Source organism: Pelodiscus sinensis, chromosome 30 (assembly GCF_052426305.1).
Source record: "Pelodiscus sinensis isolate ZL-2025 chromosome 30, ASM5242630v1, whole genome shotgun sequence".
NCBI lineage: Eukaryota > Metazoa > Chordata > Testudines > Trionychidae > Pelodiscus > Pelodiscus sinensis.
The window spans coordinates 1,275,001-1,292,527 of record NC_143081.1 but is presented as its reverse complement, the minus strand read 5'-3'; the positions used below and the strand labels follow the sequence as shown (position 1 = coordinate 1,292,527).

General features: G+C 65.5%; 1 protein-coding gene across 1 annotated transcript; it reads right to left on the bottom strand.

Annotated features, from left to right (window-relative positions):
• Positions 1-145: 145 nt before the first annotated feature.
• Positions 146-4,828, bottom strand: IL25 (interleukin 25). The gene is made up of 3 exons (XM_075916786.2): positions 4,811-4,828; positions 2,362-2,588; positions 146-565 (listed from the first exon to the last, which is right to left on the bottom strand). Exons 1-3 carry the CDS (start codon positions 4,826-4,828, stop codon positions 325-327), a joined length of 486 nt encoding a protein of 161 aa, XP_075772901.2. The 3' UTR covers positions 146-324.
• Between the last annotated feature and the right edge of the window lie 12,699 nt (positions 4,829-17,527).

Genomic DNA, 17,527 nt, shown 5'->3' with positions numbered 1-17,527 from the left:
CCCGCCCCCCGAGGGCCCCTCGACTGACCCGCCCCCCGAGGGCCCCTCGACTGACCCGCCCCCCGAGGGCCCCCTCGACTGACCCGCCCCCCGAGGGCCCCCTCGACTGACCCGCCCCCCGAGGGCCCCTCGACTGACCCGCCCCCCGAGGGCCCCCTCGACTGACCCGCCCCCCGAGGGCCCCCTCGACTGACCCGCCCCCCGAGGGCCCCCTCGACTGACCCGCCCCCCCGAGGGCCCCTCGACTGACCCGCCCCCCGAGGGCCCCTCGACTGACCCGCCCCCCGAGGGCCCCTGGACTGACCCGCCCCCCGAGGGCCCGGCTCAGGCGCGGGGCAGGACGCAGACGCAGGCCACGGCCAGCGGGTAGCGCCGGGGCTCCAGGAAGAAGGCGCCGGGCCGGGCGGGGCAGGGCCGCCGGTAGTAGACCCAGGTGCTGGTGTTGAGCGGCACCGAGTTGCCCCGGCGGTCGGGGGGGTGCGGGGGGGCCAGCGAGACGCAGTGGGGGCACACGCACTCCGCCTGCAGCAGGCGCCGCGGGAAGCGGCTGTTATCCCGATCCTCCCTGCGGGCAGAGCGGGCACCGTGAGACGCTGCGGGCCGGGTATTGGGGTGCAGGGCCGGGTATTGGGGTGCAGGGCCGGGTATGGGGGTGCAGGGCCGGGTATTGGGGTGCAGGGCCGGGTATGGGGGTGCAGGGCCGGGTATTGGGGTGCAGGGCCGGGTATGGGGGTGCAGGGCCGGGTCTCGGGGAGCAGGGCCGGGTATTGGGGTGCAGGGCCGGGTATGGGGGTGCAGGGCCGGGTAGTGGGGTGCAGGGCCGGGTATTGGGGTGCAGGGTTGGGTATGGGGGTGCAGGGCCGGGTATGGGGGTGCAGGGCTGGGTCTCGGGGAGCAGGGTCAGGTATGGGGGTGCAGGGCCGGGTATTGGGGGTGCAGGGCCGGGTATTGGGGAGCAGGGTTGGGTATTGGGGGTGCAGGGCCGGGTATGGGGGTGCAGGGCCGGGTCTCGGGGAGCAGGGTCAGGTATGGGGGTGCAGGGCCGGGTATTGGGGAGCAGGGCCGGGTATGGGGGTGCAGGGCCGGGTATTGGGGAGCAGGGTTGGGTATTGGGGGTGCAGGGCCGGGTATTGGGGAGCAGGGTTGGGTATTGGGGGTGCAGGGCCGGGTATTGGGGTGCAGGGTCGGGTATTGGGGGTGCAGGGCCGGGTATTGGGGAGCAGGGTTGGGTAGCGAGGTGCAGGGCCGGGTATTGGGGTGCAGGGCCGGGTATTGGGGAGCAGGGTTGGGTAGCGAGGTGCAGGGCCGGGTATTGGGGTGCAGGGCCGGGTCTCGGGGAGCAGGGTTGGGTATGGGGGTGCAGGGCCGGGTCTCGGGGAGCAGGGTTGGGTATGGGGGTGCAGGGCCGGGTAGCGGGGTGCAGGGTTGGGTAGCGGGGAGCAGGGCTGGATCTCGGGGAGCAGGGTCGGGTAGCGGGGTGCAGGGTTGGGGAGCAGGGCCGGGTATTGGGGTGCAGGGCCGGGTCTTGGGGAGCAGGGTGCAGGGCCGGGTATTGGGGTGCAGGGCCGGGTATGGGGGTGCAGGGCCGGGTAGCGGGGTGCAGGGTTGGGTAGCGGGGAGCAGAGCTGGATCTCGGGGAGCAGGGTCGGGTATCATAGAATCATAGGACTGGAAGGGACCTCGAGAGGTCATCGAGTCCAGCCCCCCGCCCTCAAGGCAGGACCAAGCTCCGTCTACACCATCCCTGACAGATATCTATCTAACCTGTTCTTAAATATCTCCAGAGAGGGAGATTCCACCACCTCCCTTGGCAATTTATTCCAATATTTGACCACCCTGACAGTTAGGAATTTTTTCCTAATGTCCAATCTAAACCTCCCCTGCTGCACTTCAAGCCCATTACTCCTTGTCCTGTCCTCAGAAACCAAGAGGAACAAATTTTCTCCTTCCTCCTTGTGCCACCCTTTTAGATATTTGAAAACCGCTATCATGTCCCCCCTTAGTATGGGGGTGCAGGGCCGGGTCTTGGGGTACAGACCCAGGTGCTGGTGTTGAGCACCAGGGCCGGGTCTCGGGGTGCACGGCTGGGTCTCAGGAAGCAGGGTCGGTATGGGGTGCAGGTCTGGGTTTTGGGGTGCAGGGCCAGGTATGGAGGTGCTTGGCTGGGTCTTGGGGTGCAGGGCTGGGTTTTGGGGTGCAGGGCCGGTTATGGGGGTGCAGGGCCGGGTCTCGGGGTGCAGGGTCGGGTATGGGGTGCAGGGCCGGGTCTCGGGGTGCAGGGTCAGGTATGGGGTGAAGGGCCGGGTCGCGGGGTGCAGGGCCGGGTATGGGGGTGCAGGGCCGGGTCTCGGGGTCTCTCACCGGTATCTCCAGGGCGCGATGGAGCGGGCGTGGAGGGGCCCGTGGGCCTGCCCCTTGCACTGGATCTCCTGGGGGGTGTAGGGCCAGTGCTGGGCCTCCTGGGGGTGCCCCACACTCAGCCAGGCCCCGGCCTTGTCCAGCTCCGGCTCATCACAGCAGTGGGCCGGGCCCACGCACCTCTCGGCCCCGCCTGGGCCCCCTGCCCAGAGCAGCAGCAGCAGCCCAGCCTGTGGGGGGGCGAAAGAGACAGTCAGGAGAGAGGTGGGGGGTGGGATGGGGCGGAGGGACGGGCGAGGTACATGGGGGCCAGGGGGTGGGAGATGGGGGGAGGGACTGGGCAGAGGAACAGATGGGGGCAGGAGGGTGGGGTGCGGGGTGGGGGAGAGAGGGTGTGGGGGGAGGGATGGGGCAGAGGGACGGGCGAGGTGCATGGGGGCAGGGATGGAGGTGGAGGGACAGACAAGGTGGGGGGACGGAGGTGGGAGAAGGGATGGGCGAGGTGCGTGGGGGGCAGGAGGTGGGAGACGGGGTGGGGGGACGGAGGTGGGAGGAGGGATGGGCGAGGTGCGTGGGGGGCATCGGGCCTGGGGACGGGGTTGCTGGATGCCCCCGCAGCGGGTCCCCACGGGAACCGGCTCGCAAAGGTCCCAGCCATGGCATTAACCGGTGGAACTCGGAGGGGTGGGGGGATGGAGGTGGGAGGAGGGATGGGCGAGATGCATGAGGGGCAGGAGGTGGGAGACGGGGGTGGGAGGAGGGATGGGCGAGGTGCATGAGGGGCAGGAGGTGGGAGATGGGGGTGGGAGGAGGGATGGGCGAGGTGCATGAGGGGCAGGAGGTGGGAGACGGGGGTGGGAGGAGGGATGGGCGAGATGCATGAGGGGCAGGAGATGGGAGACGGGGGTGGGAGGAGGGATGGGCGAGGTGCATGAGGGGCAGGAGGTGGGAGATGGGGGTGGGAGGAGGGATGGGCGAGGTGCATGGGGGCAGGAGGTGGGAGATGGGGGTGGGAGGAGGGATGGGCGAGGTGCATGAGGGGCAGGAGGTGGGAGACGGGGGGTGGGCGGACGGAGGTGGGAGGAGGGATGGGTGAGGTGCGTGAGGGGCAGGAGGTGGGAGACAGGGGGGGATGGAGGTGGGAGGAGGGATGGGCGAGGTGCATGGGGGCAGGAGGTGGGAGATGGGGGTGGGAGGAGGGATGGGTGAGGTGCATGAGGGGCAGGAGGTGGGAGAGGGGGGTGGGAGGAGGGATGGGCGAGGTGCATGAGGGGCAGGAGGTGGGAGAGGGGGGTGGGAGGAGGGATGGGCGAGGTGCATGAGGGGCAGGAGGTGGGAGATGGAGGTGGGAGGAGGGATGGGCGAGGTGCATGAGGGGCAGGAGGTGGGAGAGGGGGGTGGGAGGAGGGATGGGCGAGGTGCATGAGGGGCAGGAGGTGGGAGACGGGGGGGTGGGCGGATGGAGGTGGGAGGAGGGATGGGTGAGGTGCGTGAAGGGCAGGAGGTGGGAGAGGGGGGTGGGAGGAGGGATGGGCGAGGTGCGTGAGGGGCAGGAGGTGGGAGACGGGGGGGTGGGCGGATGGAGGTGGGAGGAGGGATGGGCGAGGTGCATGAGGGGCAGGAGGTGGGAGGGGGGGATGGAGGTGGGAGGAGGGATGGGCGAGGTGCATGAGGGGCAGGAGGTGGGGGGGGGGATGGAGGTGGGAGGAGGGATGGGCGAGGTGCGTGAGGGGCAGGAGGTGGGAGATGGGGGTGGGAGGAGGGATGGGCGAGGTGCGTGAGGGGCAGGAGGTGGGAGACGGGGGGGATGGAGGTGGGAGGAGGGATGGGCGAGGTGCATGAGGGGCAGGAGGTGGGAGAGGGGGGTGGGAGGAGGGATGGGCGAGGTGCGTGAGGGGCAGGAGGTGGGAGACGGGGGGGATGGAGGTGGGAGGAGGGATGGGCGAGGTGCATGAGGGGCAGGAGGTGGGAGATGGGGGTGGGAGGAGGGATGGGCGAGGTGCATGAGGGGCAGGAGGTGGGAGATGGGGGTGGGAGGAGGGATGGGCGAGGTGCGTGGGGGGCAGGAGGTGGGAGATGGGGTGGGAGGAGGGATGGATGAGGTGCGTGGGGGGCAGGAGGTGGGAGATGGGGGTGGGGGGAATGGAGGTGGGAGGAGGGATGGGCGAGGTGCGTGGGGGGCATCGGGCCTGGGGACGGGGTTGCTGGATGCCCCCGCAGCGGGTCCCCACGGGAACCGGCTCGCAAAGGTCCCAGCCGTGGCATTAACCGGTGGAACTCCCTGCTGCTTGCCGGGCTCTTCTCTCCCACACGCCCTGAGCGCGGCTCACCCCCTATACCCCGGGCGCATGGGGCTCCCCAGCGAGGGACCCAGCCCCCCAGCCCTGGGACCATGCTCCACCCCACTTTCCCTCCCCGAGCTGGGCAGGGAGCCCCGGCGCCCGGCACTCACCCACAGAGTCCCAGCCATGCCGATCTGCCTCTCCTGCCACCTGCCCGCACGGCCAGGCCCTTTTATAGCCGGCGAATTTCCATCGGATCACCAGATGCAAATTATTTTCCAATTCCTCCTGGATGCTCCCTTCTGAAATGGGCATTTTCCAAAACCTCTCCCCAACTCCATGGTGCCCCGAGCCTGGCTTCGGATGGGGGCATCAACAGAGCTGGGGGGGGCGGCAGGGCTGGGGGGGCAGGGGCTAGGGGTTCAGGTGAGGGGCACTGGCAGAGCTGGGGGGCAGGTGAGGGGCGCTGGGGGGGGCAGGTGAGGGGCGCCTGGGGGGGCAGGTGAGGGGCGCTGGGGGGGCAGGTGAGGGGTGCCAGGGGCAGGGCTGGGGGGGCAGGTGAGGGGCGCCGGGGGGGAAGGCCTGGGGGGCAGGTGAGAGGTGCGGGGGGGGCAGGTGAGGGGTGCCGGGGGCAGGGCTGGGGGGGCAGGTGGAAGGGCGCTGGGGGGAAGGCCTGGGGGGGAAGCTAAGGGGCGCCAGGGGGCAGGTGAGGGACGCTGGGGGGTAGGGCTGTGGGCAGGTGAGGGGTGCCGGGGGGACAGGGCTGGGGGGGCAGGTGAGGGGTGCTGGGGGTAGGGCTGTGGGGGGGCAGGTGAGGGGTGCCGGGGGGACAGGACTGGGGGGGCAGCTAAGGGGCGCTGGGGGGACAGGTGAAGGGTGCCGGGGGGCCAGGTGAGGGGCACCGGGGGGACAGGTGAGGGGCGCTGGGGGCAGGGCTGGGGGGGCAGGTGAGGGGCTGGGGGGCAGGTGAGGGGCACCGGGGGGACAGGTGAGGGGCGCCGGGGGCAGGGCTGGGGGGGCAGGTGAGGGGCGCCGGGGGGCAGGTGAGGGGCGCCGGGGGGCAGGTTAGGGCGCCGGCAGGGCCAGGGGGACAGGGCTGGACCGTCGGACACTTGGCCCCACTGGCCTCAGTCCCCAGCTGCTGGAGTCCTGGGGGGCCCAGAGGGCTCGTGGGCCAGCCCCTGGGGGGGGGACCAGCCGCTGGGCTGGAGGAGCAGGGCCCCTCGCCGCCCCAGGGGTCACCTCACACTCAGATGAAGAAACCTAAGTCCGGGCTCCCAGCCCCCTGCTCTACCCACTGGGCTGCGCTGCCCTCCCCGAGCGGGGCAGAACCTGCAGGCCGGGCTCCCAGCCCCCCTGCTCTACCCACTGGGCTGCGCTGCCCTCCCCGAGCGGGGCAGAACCTGCAGGCCGGGCTCCCACCCCCCCTGCTCTACCCACTGGGCTGCGCTGCCCTCCCCGAGCGGGGCAGAACCTGCAGGCCGGGCTCCCAGCCCCCCTGCTCTACCCACTGGGCTGCGCTGCCCTCCCCGAGCGGGGCAGAACCTGCAGGCCGGGCTCCCAGCCCCCCTGCTCTACCCACTGGGCTGCGCTGCCCTCCCCGAGCGGGGGAGCAGCAGGCCGGGTGCGAGGGCTTCCCCGGGCAGGCGCGGCCCCGTGGGGGGGCCGGTCTCTGGGGAAGCCGGCAGTGCCTGGGGAAGGTTTCTGTGGGCTGCGGATTTGCATGTCACTCCAGGGAGTCACCCGCAGCACCTGGCTCGGTGCCCGCCCCACAACAGCTGTGCCCATGGCAACATAAACACCCGGAGCCCGGGCACTGGCAGATCTGGGGGGCAGGATCTGGGTTGTGGGGGTGAGGGGCACTGGCAGGGCTGGGGGGCAGGGTGAGGGGCACCGGCAGGGCTTGGGGGCAGAGGCTGGGTTGTGGGGGTGAGGGGCACCGACAGGGCTGGGGGGGGTGGGAGTGAGGGGCACCAGCAGAGCTGGGGGACAGGATCTGGGGGGTAGGGTGAGGGGCACCGGCAGGGCTGGGGGGCAGGGGCTGGGTTGTGGGGGTGAGGGGCACCGGCAGGGCTGGGGGGCAGGGTGAGGGGCACCAGCAGGGCTGGGGGGCAGGGGCTGGGTTTTGGGGGTGAGGGGCACCGGCAGGGCTGGGGGGCAGGGGCTGGGTTGTGGGGGTGAGGGGCACCGGCAGGGCTGGGTTGTGGGGGTGAGGGGCACCGGCAGGGCTGGGGGGCAGGGGCTGGGTTTTGGGGGTGAGGGGCACTGGCAGGGCTGGGGGGCAGGGTGAGGGGCACCGGCAGGGCTGGGGGGCAGGGGCTGGGTTGTGGGGGTGAAGGGCACCGGCAGAGCTGGGGGGCAGGGGCTGGGTTGTGGGGGTGAGGGGCACCGGCAGGGCTGGGTTGTGGGGGTGAGGGGTGAAGGATCCAATGAATTCGTTGTCAGTATGACCCCGTGTGCGCTGGACGTTTAGCCTGGTCTGTGTGACGGTTCGTGCTGGGGATCGTGAAACTGGGACCAACCTGTTCTACTGGTTTGAATCTCTCGGCGAGGGGCAGGGAATGATGGGAGGGGATCTGGTGCGGGCCATGGCCTGTGGGTGCAATGAACTGGAAGTGGCCCGTGGGAAAGGGGTGGTCCCCATGTAAGACAGTACAAAAGAATTGCCCTTTGTTTGAGAAGTTGCAAAAACTTTTCCTGAGAGTATCCTGGAGTTTTTGGCCCGGAATGCATTCCTGAATAAAGCTGGGTGCTTAAGAAGGGTGTCTGGGATTAATTGGGACGGGCTTGGACCCCCCAATCCGAACCCTCAGATTAAAATTCTCCATCATTGATGGTGGCAGAAGTGGGATGGATCAGGACACCAGGTGATTGTGACGGGCCGGACCAGAGAGACTGAACAGAAAGGCGCCATACAAATCGGTAAGAGAGCCGTGTTACAAAATCTCACTGTTCCCTTCCTCTCTCCCTGTCCTGAACAGCTGCTTTCACTGGCGGTAAGCGTCCACCCTACGCTACGAACATCCTTCCCAAGTCTTTTCCCTTTTCTTTCTTTTTCTTTCTTTTTCTTTTTCTTTTTCTTTTTTAATACGTTTGTTAAGCGGGGACAGTGGTAGGCCACTGAAACAGGGTCAGCTCAGGCGTGAAGCTGAGAGGACAGCAGGTTAGTGCCGGATTGGAACTGCCTTGTAGGTAATAGGACAGGGATTATGGGGAATAAAGGATCTAAGATAGATCCAAAAACCCCTCTGGGTAAAATGCTGCAGATTTCTCGTCAGCCAGGGAAATTCCTACACCGAGCGGAATCTACCCACCCCTCTCGAAACCACCAGCTCTGCTGCCAGACCCACCTGAAGATCTATCGGACCTGTGGGCCCCCAACGTCCCGGCTCCCCTTCCCACCCACCCGCACCAGAATCGGCAAATATCGTTACCGATAATTCAGCTGCACCGGCCCTATCTGAATCCCCGCGCACACTAACAGTTCTGCAGGGGCGGCGGGGGGAGCCGACCTGGGCAACCAAACTTTGGATTCTGATATTAACCCCGAGTCCCGTCATTCCAAAGCTGTCAGACGTCTCCTCGCAAATGCTGAAGCTTGCGGTGGCTAAAAACGTAAAGGACCTGGGGTTTGTCATAATTAAAATAGATCCCGGAAATAACTCAGAGACTATAAGTAATGAAATAAGCCAGGACGTGATTATTGAAGCTGGACCTAAAAGTTTTCCCGGACTGTTAAAACTTTTCCCACTAAGACAACTTCCTAATCCAGCAGGGGGCGCCCCAGCACTTGTCCACGTCCCCTGGACACCTAATGACGTCATGAATTTTAGACTTACTCTCCCCAAAATAAGGGAGGCTCCTGTGGGCTTGCAAAGGGAGTTGCGTCCGATTTGTGAAGTGTGTCAGCCTACCCAGAGACATTGACGCGCTGCTCTCGGGAATAACGGAGCCCCGTGAGAAGCAAGCTCGTTACACCCAAGCAAGGCGAGGCCCTGGGGGTACCCCTGCCCATCCGGGTGAGCAATGGCCCCAAGATTTGCCAGGAATTCCTGCTACGGCTGCAGAACGTCCCGAGCTGGCAAACGACCGTCCAGGTCTCCTGAATGCAGTTACCGAAATGGCTCCAGTGCAAACCGCCTGGTCTAAAGTATATAACTGCAGACAGAAGCCAGATGAAAGCCCTGCTGGTTTTCAGGCAGGGCTCTTTGCAGCCATGAGGCAGTGTAGCACCCTTAACCCAAACGATGCCAATATGCGCACTATGGTAGTGACCACCGTGGTGCAGAATTTAAGACCAGACATTGGGGACAAGATTATTAATAAGATGATTGGATGGAAAATGGAAACTACGGAGACAATTTTGGAAGCTGCAACTCAGTTCTTTGAAAACTTGCAAGTAGAAAAAGAAAAGAAAAGGGACTGAAATATACCCGAATGGCACCACAAAGACAAGATTTACAAGGCCACGGGCAACCAAAGCCCAGAGGGAAGCCCAAACAGACCCCGGCGTGGCCCCCAACCTAGTGATGTGTGTAATTACTGGGGTGGGTTTGGCCATTGGAAAAATGAATGTCGGAAAAGACAACGATTTAACCAGGGCCCCAACAGACAGTCCGGCCATCGCCACAAGGACAGAGGTGGCCCAGTACTACCCCCTTTCCAGCAGGCGCACCCAACAGAGGCTACCCTCCGGAGGACTGACAAAGGAGTAATCCGTTCTGACGATGCCCAGAGGTCACTGCTAAAACATTGCAATGCTCTCTGTTACCTTCTGTCTCTCTGCTCCACCTGATGCCTTAGGTTCATTTTCTGTTAATGGAGACAAACCTGAATTTCTAATTGATACTGGTGCCGCTTTCCACAATGCGAGAGGATGAAGCTCCCAGCCTGGCCAGAACCGGAGAAATAGTAAATGCTGTGGGGGTGGGGGGCGTAACGATCCCCCATGCAATGAGTGAACCGTGTTCCTTAACCACTGGGCCTTTGACAGAGGAACATGCCCGTCTGTTATCCCCAGCGCGCCTGCACACGTGATGGGTAGAGATCTGCTGTGTAAATTAAATGCTACAATTTCTTGTTCCCCTGAGGGGCTCTTTGTCGATATACCCCATAATCAGGCGCCAGATTTCCTCCTGATAACAGCCGGACAAGGCATAGACCCAGGCTCCAAACTGGAGAGTGTGGAGCTGGACCAGGTACCAACGTCTTTGTGGGCTTCTCACGCCAATGAAGTTGGGAAACTGTTAACAGCAGAGCCTGTCCGGATCAGGTATAAACACGGCCGGCCTTACCCTCGAGTGTCTCAGTACCCCTTGTCCCAGGGAGCGGAGGAGGGCATAGCGCCTGTCATCTCCTCCCTGTCGGAACAAGGAGTGCTCCTAAGAACGCAGTCTGTGTGTAATACCCCAACACTGCCGCTCAAAAAGGAGGGGAAATTTGATGATCAAGGGAGACAGATACATAGATTTGTGCAGGACCTAAGAGCTGTAAATCAGTTTGTTATCCCCAGATTTCCTGTGGTTCCTAATCCAGCAACGATATTGTCCTCTATCCCTGCAGGTGCTAAATGTTTCTGTCATAGATTTATGTTCAGCCTTCTTCTCCATTCCCATTGAGAAGGATTCACAGTTTTTATTTGCCTTTTCCTATAAAGGGGAGCAGCTGCCCTGGACCAGACTTCCTCAAGGAGATACTGAAAGTCTCCCCCTTTTCTCACAACTGTTAAAAAGGGACCTTGATTCAGTCTCTTTGCCAAAAGAGTCTACCCTTGTTCAGTATGCCGATGGGCTCTTGATAGCCTCAGCTGATCGTGAAGCATGTAAAACACTCAGGGGATGTCTGCACTACAAAGTTAATTAGAAATAACAGCCGTATTTCGGGGATTTCGGATATGCATGAGGACAAGCTCCAAGCCTGCCAGCCCAGAGCCAGGAGTGGCCACCGGGCCCTTGAGCCAGTGGCCCCAAAACAGGAGCCCGCAAGCCACTGGCAGCCGGCCCTCCACCGCTCCCCAGGAGCAGGCTGCCAGCTCCCAGGGGCCTGACAGGGGCTGGAGAAGGCGGGCGCCTTCCTGGTCCAGGGTGGAGATCATGGGCCTTATTCAGGTTTGGGGGGATGCCCCCAACGTCCATGATCTCCGCACTAGACGGAGGAACAAGGCCGCCTATGGCAGGGTAGCTGCCAGCCTGGCCACCAAAGGCCACATGCGAACCCAGGAGCAGGTTTGCATGAAAGTCAGGTTGGTCTGGTGACACCCCCAATCCTGAGGCATGAGCTTCCCCTCCCCCTTCTTCCCCTGGCTTCCCCCTTCCAGCTCCCTCCTCCCAGGTTTCCCCCTCCCCTCTCCCACCCTCTCTCTTCCCCTCCCCCACCTCCGTTTCTCAGTCTCCCCAGAGGTCCATCCCCCCCAGTTTGGTTCAATAAACCCAGTTTCTCTTTTGAACACACGTGTCTATTATTTGACATCAGGAAGGGGGGCTAGGGAGGGGCTAGTGGAAGGACGTGAGGGAGGAATGGGGCACGAGCCCCTGGTGGGGAGAATGGGGTGCCTCCGAGGGCTCCTCGGGGTGAACGCTCTCCCTAAGGGCCTCCTGGATCCTGACAGCCCCCGATGGATCCCTGGATGGCAGCCTGCAGCAAGTGCAGCCAGACTGATGGTAACGACCCCACGAGACGCACCGGCGTGCCCAGGGGCAGCTCTGGCTCCATGTGGCAGAGTGCTGTGGTGTCCCGCGTGCGGGCGCTCAGGGCACTCCAAGCCAGGACTGCTTTGCTGTCCCTCATCGAGGTAGACAAGCAAGCGGGGAACCCTGAGAACTGTCTGTCCGGGGTGGGGGTCGGGTCCCTTTAAGCACGGAGCTCAGTTAGCCTCAGGCAGCAGCCCCACACGCTAAATCCTAACCTGATGCCCTGCCGGCACTGGTTCCAGCCAGCGTTAACCTCGGTTCAGGGTCCACTCAGTGCGGACGTGCTATTTCGAATTAGTTTTGGTGTCTAGATGCGTTATTTCGAATTAGCTTAATTTGAAACAACTTATTTGAAATAAGTTCATTCGAAATAGCGCTGTAGTGTGGACATACGCTTATTGCTCTCACTCGTGCCTGTATTTTAGCTACTGATCAATCCATTAACATTGATACTGACTCAGTGTTTGCTTTTAATATCTGTCATTCTGTAGGTCAGATTTGGAAACATCCGAGATTCTTAACATCCTCGGGAAGCGCCATTTCTAATGGATCCCTTGTTAATGACCTCTTGCTTGCTAGTCAATTACCTCTTGCTATTTCTGGTATGCATCGCAGTGCTCACACTGATAACGCTGATACCGGATCAGTAGGAAACAGGGCGGATTCTGCAGCCAGGAATGCAGCTGCCTGTGGACCTCCAGCTCCATTTCAAATCCTGGTTTCTGTTCCCCTGACCCTAAATGATTTACCCCTGTTGTAATCTAGGGCACCTGTGAAGGAACAGCACAATTGGTACAAAGCTGGGTGTCGTATTCACGATACTGACATTTGGCTTTCACCAGACGGACGACCTGTGGCTCCTTCTACGTTGGTGTCCCACTTGGCTCCCATTACCCAGGGATTAGGACATATGAACAAAAGGGGGGTAGCAGACCAGATTCTGAAACATTGGTATGCGCCCGGGATTCACCAAGCTGCTGCTAAAATCACCAGCAATTGTGCTACTTGCCAGAAGTTCTCTACCCAGGGTGGAGGAAAGACGACTCTGAGTGCTCACACTTGGGCCTAGGGACCCTTCCAATATTTGCAGATTGATGCTATAGAGTTAACCCTTTCCTGGGGGTTCAAGTATTGTCTGGTTATTGTATGTGTGTTCAGGGGTTGGGTGGAAGCTTTCCCTTGCCGCCGAGCGGACGCCACTACTGGGGTGAAGAAATTAGCTACTGAGGTGGTTCCCAGATTTGGAATCCCTTTAAGAATTGACTCGGATCAGGGAACCCATTTCACGGCCAAAATCCTGCAAGATCTGTGTAGAGCCCTCCACATAGAACAACGATCCCATCCCCCATATCATCCCTAAAGTTCAGGGCATGTTGAAAGGAAAACCCTCGATCTCAAACGGAAGCTAAGCAAGATTCTCTCTGATACTGGACTCGAGTGGCCACAGGCACTGCCCCTTGCCTCGTGCATATCCGAAATACCCGAACCACAACCATGGTCTCACCCCTCGTGAAATTGTATTTGGGAGGCCGATTGTACTTGGATTTGAGCCTCCTGGAAAAATTAACCCTTCCCACTTGTCTGAATGTTCTGACGAACTACTTCAATGCTGTATACATCTGTCTAAAACGGCTTTCAGGCTCTCCTCGCAGGTTGCAGAAGCCTCACCTGTCCCAACCGATGTGCCTGGCCATGACGTGCAGCCAGGGAACTGGGTCCTGATAAGGAATTGGAGGAAAGACTGCCCATCTCCAAGGTGGAACGGTCCCTTCCAGGTCCTGCTGACTCCCAACGCGGCTGAGGTAGCCGAGCGAGACTCTTGGATTCACGCGAGCCACGTGCGCCGCACCGGAGACCCTCAGAAGTTGTGTGAATTTGCCTCTCCCGACATATCGCCTCCGACTGACCCTGGCAGCCCAGAGCCAGAAGAGAACGACTCCGCCGCTTTCTGAGGGAGAAATCGGACCACTTCTCCTTGTCCTCCCTCTCCTCCCCTCCCCCACCTCCGTTTCCCAGTCTCCCCAGAGGTCCATCCCCCCAGTTTGGTTCAATAAACCCAGTTTCTCTTTTGAACACACGTGTCTTTTGTTTGACATCAGGAGGGGGGCTAGGGAGGGGTGAGAGGAAGGACGTGAGGGAGGAATGGGGCACGAGCCCCCAATGGGGAGGACCAGGGAGGCTCTGAGGGCTCCTCGGGGTGGACGCTCTCCCGCAGGGCCTCCTGGATCCTGACAGCCCCCGATGGACCCCCCCGGATGGCAGCCTGCAGCGAGTGCAGCCGGGCTGATGGCAACGACCCCACGAGACGCACCGGTGTGCCCAGGGGCAGCTCTGGCTCCATGTGGCCGAGTGCTGTGTGTCCCGAGTGCGGGCGCTCAGGGCTCTGCAAGACAGGACGGCTCTGCTCTGCTCTGCTCTGCTCTGCTTTGCTTAAGAAGGGTGTCTGGAATTAATTGGGACGGGCTTGGACCCCCATCCGAACCCTCAGATTAAAATTCTCCGGCAGGGCTGGGGGGCAGGGGCTGGGAGGCGGGTTGAGGGGCACCGGCAGGGCTGGGGGGCAGGGGCTGGGAGGCAGGTTGAGGGGCACCGGCAGGGCTGGGGGGCAGGGGCTGGAGGCGGGTTGAGGGGCACCGGCAGGGCTGGGGGGCAGGGGCTGGAAGGCGGGTTGAGGGGCACCGGCAGGGCTGGGGGGCAGGGGCTGGGAGGCGGGTTGAGGGGCACCGGCAGGGCTGGGGGGCAGGGGCTGGGAGGCAGGTTGAGGGGCACCGGCAGGGCTGGGGGGCAGGGGCTGGAGGCGGGTTGAGGGGCACCGGCAGGGCTGGGGGGCAGGGGCTGGAAGGCGGGTTGAGGGGCACCGGCAGGGCTGGGGGGCAGGGGCTGGGAGGCGGGTTGAGGGGCACCGGCAGGGCTGGGGGGCAGGGGCTGGGAGGCAGGTTGAGGGGCACCGGCAGGGCTGGGGGGCAGGGGCTGGGAGGCGGGTTGAGGGGCACCGGCAGGGCTGGGGGGCAGGGGCTGGGAGGCGGGTTGAGGGGCACCGGCAGGGCTGGGGGGCAGGGGCTGGGAGGCAGGTTGAGGGGCACCGGCAGGGCTGGGGGGCAGGGGCTGGGAGGCGGGTTGAGGGGCACCGGCAGGGCTGGGGGGCAGGGGCTGGGAGGCGGGTTGAGGGGCACCAGCAGGGCTGGGGGGCAGGGGCTGGGAGGCGGGTTGAGGGGCACCGGCAGGGCTGGGGGGCAGGGGCTGGGAGGCGGGTTGAGGGGCACCGGCAGGGCTGGGGGGCAGGGGCTGGGAGGCAGGTTGAGGGGCACCGGCAGGGCTGGGGGGCAGGGGCTGGGAGGCAGGTTGAGGGGCACCGGCAGGGCTGGGGGGCAGGGGCTGGAGGCGGGTTGAGGGGCACCGGCAGGGCTGGGGGGCAGGGGCTGGGAGGCAGGTTGAGGGGCACCAGCAGGGCTGGGGGGCAGGGGCTGGGAGGCGGGTTGAGGGGCACCGGCAGGGCTGGGGGGCAGGGGCTGGGAGGCGGGTTGAGGGGCACCGGCAGGGCTGGGGGGCAGGGGCTGGGAGGCAGGTTGAGGGGCACCAGCAGGGCTGGGGGGCAGGGGCTGGGAGGCAGGTTGAGGGGCACCGGCAGGGCTGGGGGGCAGGGGCTGGGAGGCAGGTTGAGGGGCACCGGCAGGGCTGGGGGACAGGGGCTGGGAGGCGGGTTGAGGGGCACCAGCAGGGCTGGGGGGCAGGGGCTGGGAGGCAGGTTGAGGGGCACCGGCAGGGCTGGGGGGCAGGGGCTGGGAGGCGGGTTGAGGGGCACCGGCAGGGCTGGGGGGCAGGGGCTGGGAGGCAGGTTGAGGGGCACCGGCAGGGCTGGGGGGCAGGGGCTGGGAGGCGGGTTGAGGGGCACCGGCAGGGCTGGGGGGCAGGGGCTGGGAGGCGGGTTGAGGGGCACCGGCAGGGCTGGGGGGCAGGGGCTGGGAGGCGGGTTGAGGGGCACCGGCAGGGCTGGGGGGCAGGGGCTGGGAGGCGGGTTGAGGGGCACCGGCAGGGCTGGGGGGCAGGGGCTGGGAGGCGGGTTGAGGGGCACCGGCAGGGCTGGGGGGCAGGGGCTGGGAGGCGGGTTGAGGGGCACCGGCAGGGCTGGGGGGCAGGGGCTGGGAGGCGGGTTGAGGGGCACCGGCAGGGCTGGGGGGCAGGGGCTGGGAGGCGGGTTGAGGGGCACCGGCAGGGCTGGGGGCAGGGGCTGGGAGGCAGGTTGAGGGGCACCGGCAGGGCTGGGGGGCAGGGGCTGGGAGGCAGGTTGAGGGGCACCGGCAGGGCTGGGGGCACCAGCAGGGGCCCCACCAGGGCAGGGGCGGGGCCGGATGAGCCTGATGGCCACCCAGGGGCAGAGATAAAGAGCCATTCTCAGAAATCAGAGCAACACCCGACTGATCCATCCCCGGCAGGACAGTGGGGCCGAGTGGTGAGAGTCGGAGGGGGGGGGAGCAGGACTCCTTTGTCCCGCCTGGCTCGGCAGGGCAGTGGGGCCCAGTGGTGAGAGTGGGGGAGAGAGGACTCCTGGGTCCCGCTTGGCAGGGCAGTGGAGCCCAGTGGTGAGAGCGCGGGGGGGGGGGGGGACGACAGGACTCCTGGGTCCTGCCTGGCTCGGCAGGGCAGTGGTGCACAATGGTGAGAGCGGGGGGCGTCAGGACTCCTGGGTCCCGCCCAGCTCGGCAGGGCAGTGGTGCACAATGGTGAGAGCGGGGGGGGGGTCAGGACTCCTGGGTCCCGCCTGGCTCGGCAGGGCAGTGGTGCACAATGGTGAGAGCGGGGGGGGGTCAGGACTCCTGGGTCCCGCCCGGCTCGGCAGGGCAGTGGTGCCCAGTGGTGAGAGTGGGGGGGGTCAGGACTCCTGGGTCCCGCCCGGCTCGGCAGGGCAGTGGCGCACAGTGGTGAGAGCGGGGGGGGGGGGGGGTCAGGACTCCTGGGTCCCGCCCGGCTCGGCAGGGCAGTGGCGCCCAGTGGTGAGAGTGGGGGGGCGGGGCAGGACTCCTGGGTCCCGCCCGGCTCGGCAGGGCAGTGGCGCACAGTGGTGAGGGGGGGGGTCAGGACTCCTGGGTCCCGCCCGGCTCGGCAGGACAGTGGTGCCTAGTGGTGAGAGCGGCGGGGGGAGGGCAGGACTCCTGGGTCCCGCCTGGCTAGGCAGGGCAGTGGCGCACAGTGGTGAGAGCGGGGGGGGGGGTCAGGACTCCTGGGTCCCGCCTGGCTCGGCAGGACAGTGGCGCCCAGTGGTGAGAGCAGGAGGGGGGTCAGGACTCCTGGGTCCCGCCTGGCTCGGCAGGGCAGTGGCGCACAGTGGTGAGAGCAGGAGGGGGGTCAGGACTCCTGGGTCCCGCCCGGCTCGGCAGGGCAGTGGCGCACAGTGGAGAGAGCGGGGGGGGGGGGGGCAGGGGGTCAGGACTCCTGGGTCCCGCCCGGCTCGGCAGGGCAGTGGCGCCCAGTGGTGAGAGCGGGGCGGAGCGGGGCAGGACTCCTGGGTCCCGCCCGGCTCGGCAGGGCAGTGGCGCCCAGTGGTGAGAGCGGGGCGGAGCGGGGCAGGACTCCTGGGTCCCGCACGGCTCGGCAGGGCAGTGGCGCACAGTGGTGAGAGCGGGGCGGAGCGGGGCAGGACTCCTGGGTCCCGCCCGGCTCGGCAGGGCAGTGGCGCACAGTGGTGAGAGCGGGGGGGGGGTCAGGACTCCTGGGTCCCGCCCGGCTCGGCAGGGCAGTGGCGCACAGTGGTGAGAGCGGGGCGGGGCGGGGCAGGACTCCTGGGTCCCGCCCGGCTCGGCAGGGCAGTGGCGCACAGTGGGGAGAGCGGGGCGGGGGGGGCAGGACTCCTGGGTCCCGCCCGGCTCGGCAGGGCAGTGGCGCACAGTGGAGAGAGCGGGGGGGGGGGGGCAGGACTCCTGGGTCCCGCCCGGCTCGGCAGGGCAGTGGCGCACAGTGGTGAGAGCAGGGGGGGGGTCAGGACTCCTGGGTCCCGCCCGGCTCGGCAGGGCAGTGGCGCCCAGTGGTGAGAGCGGGGCGGAGCGGGGCGGGCTGTAATTCAATCCCGGCCGGTCGCGCCCACACTCGGCGCCGGGCGGGTCGCGGCGCGGTGGCGGCGGAGCTGGGGGGGACGCGGGTAAGGGGGGCGCCGGGCGGGGGAGGAGACGCGGCCTCTGCCCCCTCCCAGCCCCGGGCCGGGTC